This window comes from Cherax quadricarinatus, chromosome 21 (assembly GCF_038502225.1).
Source record: "Cherax quadricarinatus isolate ZL_2023a chromosome 21, ASM3850222v1, whole genome shotgun sequence".
NCBI lineage: Eukaryota > Metazoa > Arthropoda > Malacostraca > Decapoda > Parastacidae > Cherax > Cherax quadricarinatus.
In genome coordinates this window covers 14,468,516-14,479,539 of record NC_091312.1, presented here as the reverse complement: position 1 = coordinate 14,479,539, position 11,024 = coordinate 14,468,516, and the positions used below count along the sequence as shown (strand labels likewise).

Here is an 11,024-nt window from a genome sequence, read left to right as displayed (position 1 = left end):
GGCTGCCGAAACTCGAGGGTCCACTGGATCTGATTTTATTTATTTTCTCTATACTCCACCTTTTATCAATACTCAATCAGTACTCTAGTTTAGACTCATTACCGTCTTCACTTTCTCTTTTTTTGTGTTTACTCTCAACTTCCTCGTGTTTCTGTATATCCTGTGTTTGGTGTCTTGGTAACCATTCAGTGGGTTGGATTGATTCTTACTCATGAAAAATGCTAATTTTCTTAATCGTTTGTCATTGCATGAGAGTATATTGCAATTTCATTTTTTCCCAGGTTATGTCCCATCTTTCAAGTGTCTAATGTGTCTGGTGATAATCTGGACCTTTTGACTATGTTCTTGAACCTACTGTCATCAAGGACGCCACAGAATGACAGTGACCCAGCGCAATTTCAGATTGACGATACTTATCAAGTTCCTGTGAGTTTTTGAATTGACAGAGCATGCTATTCACAAATAACCCGGACATAGAAGAGAGGAGCCTACGACGATGTTTCAGTCCAACTGGGACCATTTACAAAGTCACATGTAATCGTCGGCTCCTCTCTTCTATGTGCAGGTTATTTGTGTATCGTTCCAGTCATGGTATTGTGCCTTTTTTTTTGTTATTTAGAGCATGCTATTGCTTGTAGCAGTTTTTTTTTTTTTTTAATTTTGATAATTTTAGTATAATTTGATAATTTTATGATGAAAGTTTTTTTTTCTTTTTGGGTCACCCTGCCTTGGTGGGAAACGGCTGATGTGTTAAAGAAATAATATAATTTTTGTAAAGTTAACCTTCCATGTAATGGATTAATAGGGGAAAGAGGGTGGCTGCTAATGACAGTCATGGTTGTTGATAGAGAAAACATTGTTTTGCTATGATATTAACATCTTTTAGGAGTGAAGACGAGCAGAATGTAAGTGTGGGGGAGGTACATGAGGCATTATGTAGAATGAAAGGGGGTACAGCAGCTGGAACTGATGGGATCATGACAGAAATGTTAAAAGCTGGGGGGGATATAGTGTTGGAGTGGTTGGTATTTTTGTTTAATAAATGTATGAAAGAGGGGAAGGTACCTAGGGATTGGCAGAGAGCATGTATAGTCCCTTTATATAAAGGGAAGGGGGACAAAAGAGATTGTAAAAATTATAGAGGAATAAGTTTACTGAGTATACCAGGAAAAGTGTACGGTAGGGTTATAATTGAAAGAATTAGAGGCAAGACAGAATGTAGGATTGCGGATGAGCAAGGAGGTTTCAGAGTGGGTAGGGGATGTGTAGATCAAGTGTTTACATTGAAGCATATATGTGAACAGTATTTAGATAAAGGTAGGGAAGTTTTTATTGCATTTATGGATTTAGAAAAGGCATATGATTGAGTGGATAGGGGAGCAATGTGGCGGATGTTGCAAGTATATGGAATAGGTGGTAAGTTACTAAATGCTGTAAAGAGTTTTTATGAGGATAGTGAGGCTCAGGTTAGGGTGTGTAGAAGAGAGGGAGACTACTTCCCGGTAAAAGTAGGTCTTAGACAGGGATGTGTTATGTCACCATGGTTGTTTAATATATTTATAGTTGGGGTTGTAAAAGAAGTAAATGCTAGGGTGTTTGGGAAAGGGGTGGGATTAAATTATGGGGAATCAAATACAAAATGGGAATTGACACAGTTGCTTTTTGCTGATGATACTGTGCTCATGGGAGATTCTAAAGAAAAATTGCAAAGGTTAGTGGATGAGTTTGGGAGTGTGTGTAAAGGTAGAAAGTTGAAAGTGAACATAAAAAAGAGTAAGGTGATGAGGGTATCAAATGATTTAAAGAAAAATTGGATATCAAATTGGGGAGGAGGAGTATAGAAGAAGTAAATGTTTTCAGACACTACTTGGGAGTTGACGTGTCGGCGGATGGATTTACGAAGGATAAGGTTAATCATAGAATTGATGAGGGAAAAAGGTGAGTGGTGCATTGAGGTATATGTGGAGACAACGTTATCTATGGAGGCAAAGAAGGGAATGTATGAAAGTATAGTAGTACCAACACTCTTATATGGGTGTGAAGCTTGGGTTGTGAATGCAGCAGCGAGGAGGCGGTTGGAGGCAGTGGAGATGTCCTGTCTAAGGTCAATGTGTGGTGTAAATATTATGCAGAAAATTCGGAGTGTGGAAATTAGGAGAAGGTGTGGAGTTAACAAAAGTATTAGTCAGAGGGCAGAAGAGGGGTTGTTGAGGTGGTTTGGTCATTTAGAGAGAATGGATCAAAGTAGAATGACATGGAGAGCATTTAAATCTGGAGGGAAAGGAAGGCGGGGTAGGGGTCGTCCTCGAAAAGGTTGGAAGGAAGGGGTAAGGGAGGTTTTGTGGGCGAGGGGCTTTGACTTCCAGCAGGCGTGCATGAGCATGTTCGATAGGAGTGAATGGAGACGAATGGTTTTTGGGACCTGACGATCTGTTGGAGTGTGAGCAGGGTAATATTTAGTGAAGGGATTCAGGGAAACCGGTTATTTTTTTATATAACCGGACTTGAGTCCTGGAAATGAGAAGTACAATGCCTGCACTCTAAAGGAGGGGTTTGGGATATTAGGAGTTTGGAGGGATATGTTGTGTATCTTTATAGGTATATGCTTCTAAGCTGTTGTGTTCTGAGCACCTCTGCAAAAACAGTGATTATGTGTGAGTGAGGTGAAAGTGTTGAATGATGATGAAAGTATTTTCTTTTGGGGGATTTTCTTTCTTTTTTGGGTCACCCTGCCTCGGTGGGAGGCGGCCGACTTTTAAAAAAAAAAAAAAATGATTAACAGTAATTGACAAATATGTAGCCAAAGGTTTTTGACTGCTGTTTCTGAGTCAATTAACACAGCTAATTTTTTATCTGTATTTCCAAAGTCTATTATTTGGAGGTTTGTTATAACTTTTCTCCTTTTTTGTATTATTTTTGAAATTCTCAACAATAATTCTTGTTCATTTTTTTTTTTTCGTAAATTACATGATTAATAATATTTGAAATGTGTTATGTTACTGAGAAACATTTTAAAACAGTAATGTTCAGCATTAAATGTATTGGATGTGTAGGAGACTGTTGATGTTCAAAGAGGAATAAATTTTTTTTTTTTAATTTTATGTAAACCTTTTAATAAGGGTGAAATGCTGGAGTGTTGCATCATTGTTGAAGTACAATAGGGCCCCGCTTATATGGCAGGTTGGGTTCCAGGCTACTGCCGGAAAGCAGACATTGCTGGAAAGCAGAACGCTATTTTTTTCCACTTATAATTACATGTACTTGCCAGATAGCAAGTTTACACTAACATATTTTAAGTTAGCAATAGAATTATGCATTAAAACAATAAAAAAGTAAAATACACACACAGTACACTCATTGTTTACCTCAAAATATTCGTAGTCTTAATGTAGGGCAAAAGGTGAGTAGTATTTACTCTAAGAAGTTAGATGTTGCAGCCCTTCTGGCCACCCCACCCACATATAGTATACTTCGACGATACTTAAAGCTCCATAGAATGATAAAATGCATATACAGTACACTCATTACTTATCTTAAAATATTTGTAGTCTTAATGTAGTGTGAAAGGTGAAAAGTATTTATTTGTATAAAGCGGTGTGGTAAGTAGGGTAGTGTAGGAAAGTCAGCCTGGCCACCCCACCTACTATGTAAACAAACAGACGATGCATCTGGTTATGGTTCATAAGCATTCATACAAACACCTTACGTTGTGTACAAGTTGTCTCCACAGTGGTACAGTAGAATATATAAATACGTACCAACATTTCCATTCTCATGTAATTTTTAGAAGGAATGATGCTCTGACAAATTATTATTGTTATTATTATTATTACAAATTATTATTATTGCAAATTATTATTATTACAAGTTATTACATGTATTATTATAATCATAATAAAAAAGAAGCACTAAACCCACAAGGGTCGTGAATTGCTATATATAGAGTGAAAGCATACGAAAGGAATATTTATCTACAGTTATCCCCCAGTGTTTGACTAGAGAAAACGTAATTCTTCCAACACTCCTACAAAGCCTCTTTGTAAACAAATCTCATATTTGTCTATTTTTATTCTATGGGTGTATGTATAATGTTTATATGCTATGTAACATGTTTCTTGTATAATTTTGAAGAAAATATGTCATGTCTGAGGGCAATGTGTGGTGTGAATATAATGCAGAGAATTCGTAGTTTGGAAGTTAGGAGGAGGTGCGGGATTACCAAAACTGTTGTCCAGAGGGCTGAGGAAGGGTTGTTGAGGTGGTTCGGACATGTAGAGAGAATGGAGCGAAACAGAATGACTTCAAGAGTGTATCAGTCTGTAGTGGAAGGAAGGCGGGGTAGGGGTCGGCCTAGGAAGGGTTGGAGGGAGGGGGTAAAGGAGGTTTTGTGTGCGAGGGGCTTGGACTTCCAGCAGGCATGCTTGAGCGTGTTTGATAGGAGTGAATGGAGACAAATGGTTTTTAATACTTGACGTGCTGTTGGAGTGTGAGCAAAGTAACATTTATGAAGGGATTCAGGGAAACCGGCAGGCCGGACTTGAGTCCTGGAGATGGGAAGTACAGTGCCTGCACTCTGAAGGAGGGGTGTTAATGTTGCAGTTTAAAAACTGTAGTGTAAAGCACCCTTCTGGCAAGACAGTGATGGAGTGAATGATGGTGAAAGTTTTTCTTTTTCGGGCCACCCTGCCTTGGTGGGAATCGGCCGGTGTGATAATAAAAAAAATAAAAAATAATCATAGATGGATTAATGAAAATGTCTATATTAATGTAAAATAAGACATTTAATATGCCCAAGAGAGATTATTATTACGTAGTACATATTACTGTGGCGCCATGAGTAGAGAGATTCTTTAGTGATTTTAATGTGTACCTGCATGCCAGCGCAGTGTGTAAGTATATTTAGGAACAGGTACACATAAGCATAATTATCAGAGTACATATAAAATATGCAATAACTTTAAAACTTGAAATTTTGGAAAGTTTCCAGACATAATAGATGTGCTCACGGTGAATGTAAGCAAACCGGGTGGGGTGTGCCGTATTTGAGAGATGACTTGCCATATTGCAAATTTTGGTCATAATTTGAAATCGCCGTCTTAGCAGAATGCTGTAAGGCGAAACACTGTAAAGTAGGGCCCTACTGTGCTACTAAAGTACTGAAAGAACTGCTGCATTCATTTAGTGTCCAGTTCTACAAGAAAATATTCCATGTAGAGCTCAGGCCAATTAATTTGGCTTTCTAGAAACTTTCTAAACAAAGGTAAAGGTGAATAGCAGGAAAGCCACCAAATTAGATTTGCTGCTCTAGCATCAAATTTATAAATATTCTTAGTAAGAGAGAGCAGGCAGTCTTAATTAAGTGTTGCTCCAAAGTTTGATACCTATTAAACATTTATCCTTTCCCATGATTAGTAAGGGGGCCTTTTAATGTTGCTGTTGATTTGTCTCCTCTTTGTCACTAGAAGTGTGTATCTGTCTATATTACTTTACTTATGTCTGGACATATAGATAGGCAGAAACCTTTATATTGTCAACACCTTTTTCTTTTTCTAATTGCTTATGTCGGAATCATCCCTTATGATTCACTGTAACAGCGAAAGGAAGAATGGGATAATAATAATAATTAGATGCAGGAAATACCTTCCCAAGTCATATCTGAAATGGACAGACTGTCTTGCCAAAATACCAATGTCTATCAAAGATGAATTTAGTATTGTAATGAAAAAGCTTGCTGCTGAATGATTTAACAATTCACTACCAATAATATTCAGTTCTCTGACACACACAATCAAGGAAGAAGTTGCCTATCATATTTCTCTCTAGGCCTTTTAGGGAGAGCCTTCTGCTTTACTCCTCATCATAACTATGTAGATGATAATAGATACAGTAGTCTTCAGTTGAAATAGTAGTAGCTAACTATCTAGATCACTGATTCCCAAAGTGGGTGGTACCACCCCCCTGGGGGGCAGTGGAAAGATCCAGGGGGCATTGAGGAAAAAGAGGGCAGCAGGGTGGCATCAAAACCAAGGGAGTGCTTATTTTAAAAAATCTATATGACAGAATCTAAGTCATGAACACTTAAGTAACAGATGCTTCATAAAGAATAAAATTAACATAGAGCTATACATGAAAGCATAGTTTTATTTTATTGTGTGGTTCGAAGTCAGAGTTAGAAGTCTGAACATTTATTCAGATGTCACATTCAAGCTAGATCAGATAGCAGATCAGACAGAAGATTTTGAATGTTTGTTGTTGCATACAGAAGTTAGATGGCTATCAGAGGGAAACTTTCTGAGACATTTCTAGTAACTTCTTAAAACTGTTGTTAAATTCTTCCAAGACTCTGGTTCTGTTCTGTGTGATGAATTAAGAAACAACATGCATGACATTGCTTATTTATTAGATGTACTCACAAAGTTCACCGAAGTTAATTTGCAGTTGCAAGGAAATGAGGTTAATCTTATCAAAGTCAAATCAGCCCTTTCCACTTTTTTGTCCAGGTTCCAGTTATTTAAACGTAACATAGCCCATCATGAGCTCTTCTAGTTTCCGAGCCTCTCTGAATTGGAGAAGAGGAGCGTACCAGACAATGACCTTTGAGTGTATTGTGTACACCTGATAGAGCTACATAGAGACATGTCTGACAGATTTCAGGATCTTTTTATTAGTTAAAATACCAGACTTGGTGATCAGTCCATTCCTAGATATCAGCAATGAGGAAACAGGAGTGGTGGAGAAAGAACTGATTTCACTCCAAAATGACATTGAACTGAGGCCACAGTTCAAAAAATTAATCAAGATTTTTTGGTTACAAAAAGCATTTCTGACCTCTACCCTGCACTGGAACAAAATCAAGATGTATTGTATTGCCTTTCCAATGTTATATTTAGTAGAGCAAGGCTTCAGTGCAGTCACCAAGCTTCTTTCCAAGCAAAGAAATAGACTGAAAATTACTGAACGCAGGGATTTGAGACTTCTTAGTGCCCTCAAGCCTGATATTGAGAAACTGAAGTCCCTGCACCAAGCACATCCATCTCATTATAATTGTGTAGATAATGTAGTTACAGATAAGATATAAATTTACCCGTTGATATTGTTAAAAATATTAGTTTACTATGTAAATTTTTATTTGTGAATAAATGCACATGTTTATAGTGTTAGATTAATTGTGGTTTTGAATTTGCAGTAAACCCAATACCAAGAAAAAGGTGTGTTCGTATGTGTGTGTGTGGGGTGGGGGTGCTAGGGATGTGGCCTGGGAGCCAGAAGGGTGGCAGCCTGAAAAAGTTTGGGAGCCACTGATCTAGATGATAATAGATACAGTAGTCTTCAGTCAAAATAGTAGCTAGCCACTCTCAGTGTATAGTCTAGGTGTGGACTTTCAAATCTACTATTTGCCTTTTCTATATACTCCCATGTACTCATTTAGTATTTAGCTAAGTGACCTCAGGAAGAAAATCTTCCTTAGGTGTGTTACATAATTTTGTTTTAGGAAACTCATATACTGCATTAGTAATTTTAATAAACAGAATTTCATCTTGTACAGGGTGTGGGTGTTGTGGTATCAGGCACATGTATGAAGGGAATTATCAGGGTGAATGATACACTTTTGCTTGGTCCTAATGGATTGGGTGACTTCATACCCATGCCTATTAAATCTATACACCGAAAACGCATGCCTGTACGTGAGGTAAGAGGAGGCCAGACAGCATCATTTGCATTAAAGAAGATTAAGTTTCATGATGTGCGTAAAGGACAAGTGCTGGTTGATCCATCATTAAATCCTTCATCTTGTTGGGAATTTAAGGTATGTTTGTTTTTAGTGTAAGAGCAATATTTTTCAAATTCAGTTTGATTACATGGAATTTTAAAATAATTCTGTGTATTGATCTGTTGTGTGGTGCAACATATTTAAACACTGAGCTGCTAAAAATATATACATGTACTTGGTTGATGACCAACAAACTCACTCTCAACATAGACAAAACATACTTCATGCTGTTTGGCAACAGAACCTTAATTTTTTTTTTTTTTTTTTTTTTTTTTTAAACAAGTTGGCCATCTCCCACCAAGGCAGGGTGACCCAAAAAGAAAGAAAATCCCCCAAAAAGAAAATACTTTCATCATCATTCAACACTTTCACCTCACTCACACATAATCACTGTTTTTGCAGAGGTGCCAAGAATACAACAGTTTAGAAGCATATACGTATAAAGATGCACAACATATCCCTCCAAACTGCTAATATCCTGAATGCCTCCTTTAGAGTGCAGGCATTGTACTTCCCATTTCCAGGACTCAAGTCCGACTATATAAAAATAACTGGTTTCCCTGAATCCTTCCACGAAATATTACCCTGCTCACACTCCAACAGCTCTAACGCTGTTTGAAACCCCTGACCTAATCCCACTTATTCCTCTCCACTGAAACTCTCCCACCCCCTTCAGCTTTGTTTCACCTTAAAGCCAGGACATCCAGCTTCTTCTCATTCATAACATCCACAATCAAATGATTTAGATAAAGAAAAATTGGATATCAATTAGGGGAGGAGGAGTATGGAAGAAGTGAATGTTTTCAGATACTTGGGAGTTGACGTGTAAGTGGATGAATTAATGAAGGATGAGATTAATCATAGAATTGATGAGGGAAAAAAGGTGAGTGGTGCATTGAGGTATATGTGGAGACAAACATTATCTATGGAGGCAAAGAAGGGAATGTATGAAAGTATAGTAGTACCAACACTCTTATATGGGTGTGAAGCTTGGGTTGTGAATGCAGCAGCGAGGAGGCGATTGGAGGCAGTGGAGATGTCCTATCTAAGGGCAATGTGTGGTGTAAATATTATGCAGAAAATTTGGAGTGTGGAAATTAGGAGAAGGTGTGGAGTTAACAAAAGTATTAGTCAGAGGGCTGAAGAGGGGTTGTTAAGGTGGTTTGGTCATTTAATGAGAATGGATCAAAGTAGAATGACATGGAGAGCATTTAAATCTGTAGGGGAAGGAAGGCAGGGTAGGGGTCGTCCTCGAAAAGATTGGAAGGAAGGGGTAAGGAAAGTTTTGTGGGCGAGGGGCTTTGAGTTCCAGCAAGCATGCATGAGCTTGTTCGATAGGAGTGAATGGAGATGAATGGTATTTGGGACCTGACGATCTGTTGGAGTGTGAGCAGGGTAATATTTAGTGAAGGGATTCAGGGAAACTGGTTATTTTTCTATAGCCGGACTTGTGTCCTGGAAAGGGAAGTACAATGCTTGCACTCTAAAGGAGGGGTTTCGGGATATTAGGAGTTTGGAGGGATATGTTGTGTATCTTTATAAGTATATGCTTCTAAGCTGTTGTGTTCTGAGCACCTCTGCAAAAACAGTGATTATGTGTGAGTGAGATGAAAGTGTTGAATGATGATGAAAGTATTTTCTTTTTGGGGGATTTTCTTTCTTTTTGGGTCGCCCTGCCTTGGTGGGAGACGGCCGACTTGTTAAAAAAAAAAAATTATTAAACAAAAATACCAACCACTCCAACACTATATCCCTCCCTGCTTTTAACATTTCTGTCATGATCCCATCAGTTCCAGCTGCTTTACCCCCTTTCATTCTACATTGTGCCTCACGCACCTCCCCCACACTCACATCCTGCTCTTCTTCACTTCTAAAAGATGGTATACCTCCCTGGCCATTGCATGAAATTACCGCCTCCATTTCTTCGTCGACATTTAAAAGTTCCTCAAAATATTCTTGCAATCTACCCAATTCCTCCATCTCCCCATCTACTAACTCCCCTACTCTGTTTTTAACTGACAAATCCATTCGTTCCCTAGGCTTTCTTAGCTTGTTTAACTCACTCCAAAATTTTTTCTTATTTTCATTAAAATTTCTTGACAATGCCTCTCCCACTCTCTCATCTGCTCTCCTGTTGCACTCTCTCACCACTCTCTTCACCTTTCTTTTACTCTCCATGTACTCTACTCTTCTTATAACACTTCTGCTTTGTATAAACCTCTCATAAGCTACCTTTTTCTCTTTTATCACACCCTTCATCTTTCCACCAATCACTTCTCTTTCCTCCTGCACCCACCCTCCTATAACCACGAACTTCTGCCCCACATTCTAATACTGCATTTTTAAAACTATTCCAACCCTCTTCAATAGCTATTCTATAACAGAAATATGTGGCATATTTGTAGAATTCACTAAGTCTAAAAGACTTGAAATATGATTTACATGTGATTTGAGTTTCAGTATATTGTGTGTAACATATAATTGACAATTTCATATGAAGAAAATCATATTAGAGATAAAATTAGAACTAATGAAAGGTTAGTGTGTATGTACGTATAAAAGTTTGATAGTGATAAATACTGTATTGTAAAGTAAAATATGTTTTCAGGTTAAACGTCTAGATGAGAATATCCAAACAATTTGACAAGAGAGAACACTGACAATTTATGACTAAAACATTGTTAATACATAAATGTTTGAGATGAAATAACATAGTGTGACGAAACTTAAAGCAGTGGAAATATCATATCACAGAGATCACATATTGGATGAAAGATATAGTTTAAAGAATGAAATGGGGGCTGTTGAGATGGTTTAGTTATATAGAGATATTGGATAAAAATAGGTTGATCAAGAGATTATATTAATCTAGGGTGGATAGAAAGTGTAGGGTATGTTTGAGGAAGGGTTGGAGGGAGGGTATGAAGGTTGATGAGAAAAAGGGGCTTGAGCATGTCCGATTATTGTGATTGAAGGTAAGTGATTTTTGGGATTGGACATGCTGTTGGAGTGTGAACTTAGTAATATCTATGAAGAGATTCAAGGAAACCATTTAGCTTACATGAGTTTTAAAGGGAAGAAGTATGAGGCCTACACTTTGAAAGACTAGTGGGGATATTAAATTTCATTGAGTTATTGAATTATGATGAACATTTTTTTCTTTGGGTCATCCTGCCATGATAAATAAAGGCATAAATAAAGGTAGAGGCATTACAATGAAACTAAAATTTGAGATTGTATTAATCATTTTTAT

The 11,024-nt window shown here is 37.6% G+C and overlaps 1 protein-coding gene across 6 annotated transcripts in view; it reads left to right on the top strand.

Annotated features, from left to right (window-relative positions):
- GTPBP1 (GTP-binding protein 1) overlaps positions 1-11,024 on the top strand; it is a 144,038-nt gene that overhangs the window by 106,424 nt on the left and 26,590 nt on the right. For 5 of the 6 annotated variants that reach the window (XR_011392264.1, XM_070087239.1, XM_070087235.1 and 2 more), the window contains 2 exons: positions 282-426; positions 7,547-7,807. Coding sequence is in view for 5 of the 6 variants with exons in the window: in XM_070087239.1 (XP_069943340.1) it covers positions 282-426; positions 7,547-7,807 (406 nt within the window). In the remaining variant the exon portion in view is untranslated. The remainder of the gene's footprint in view (positions 1-281; positions 427-7,546; positions 7,808-11,024) is intronic. The other variant, XM_070087237.1, reaches the window with a different exon arrangement.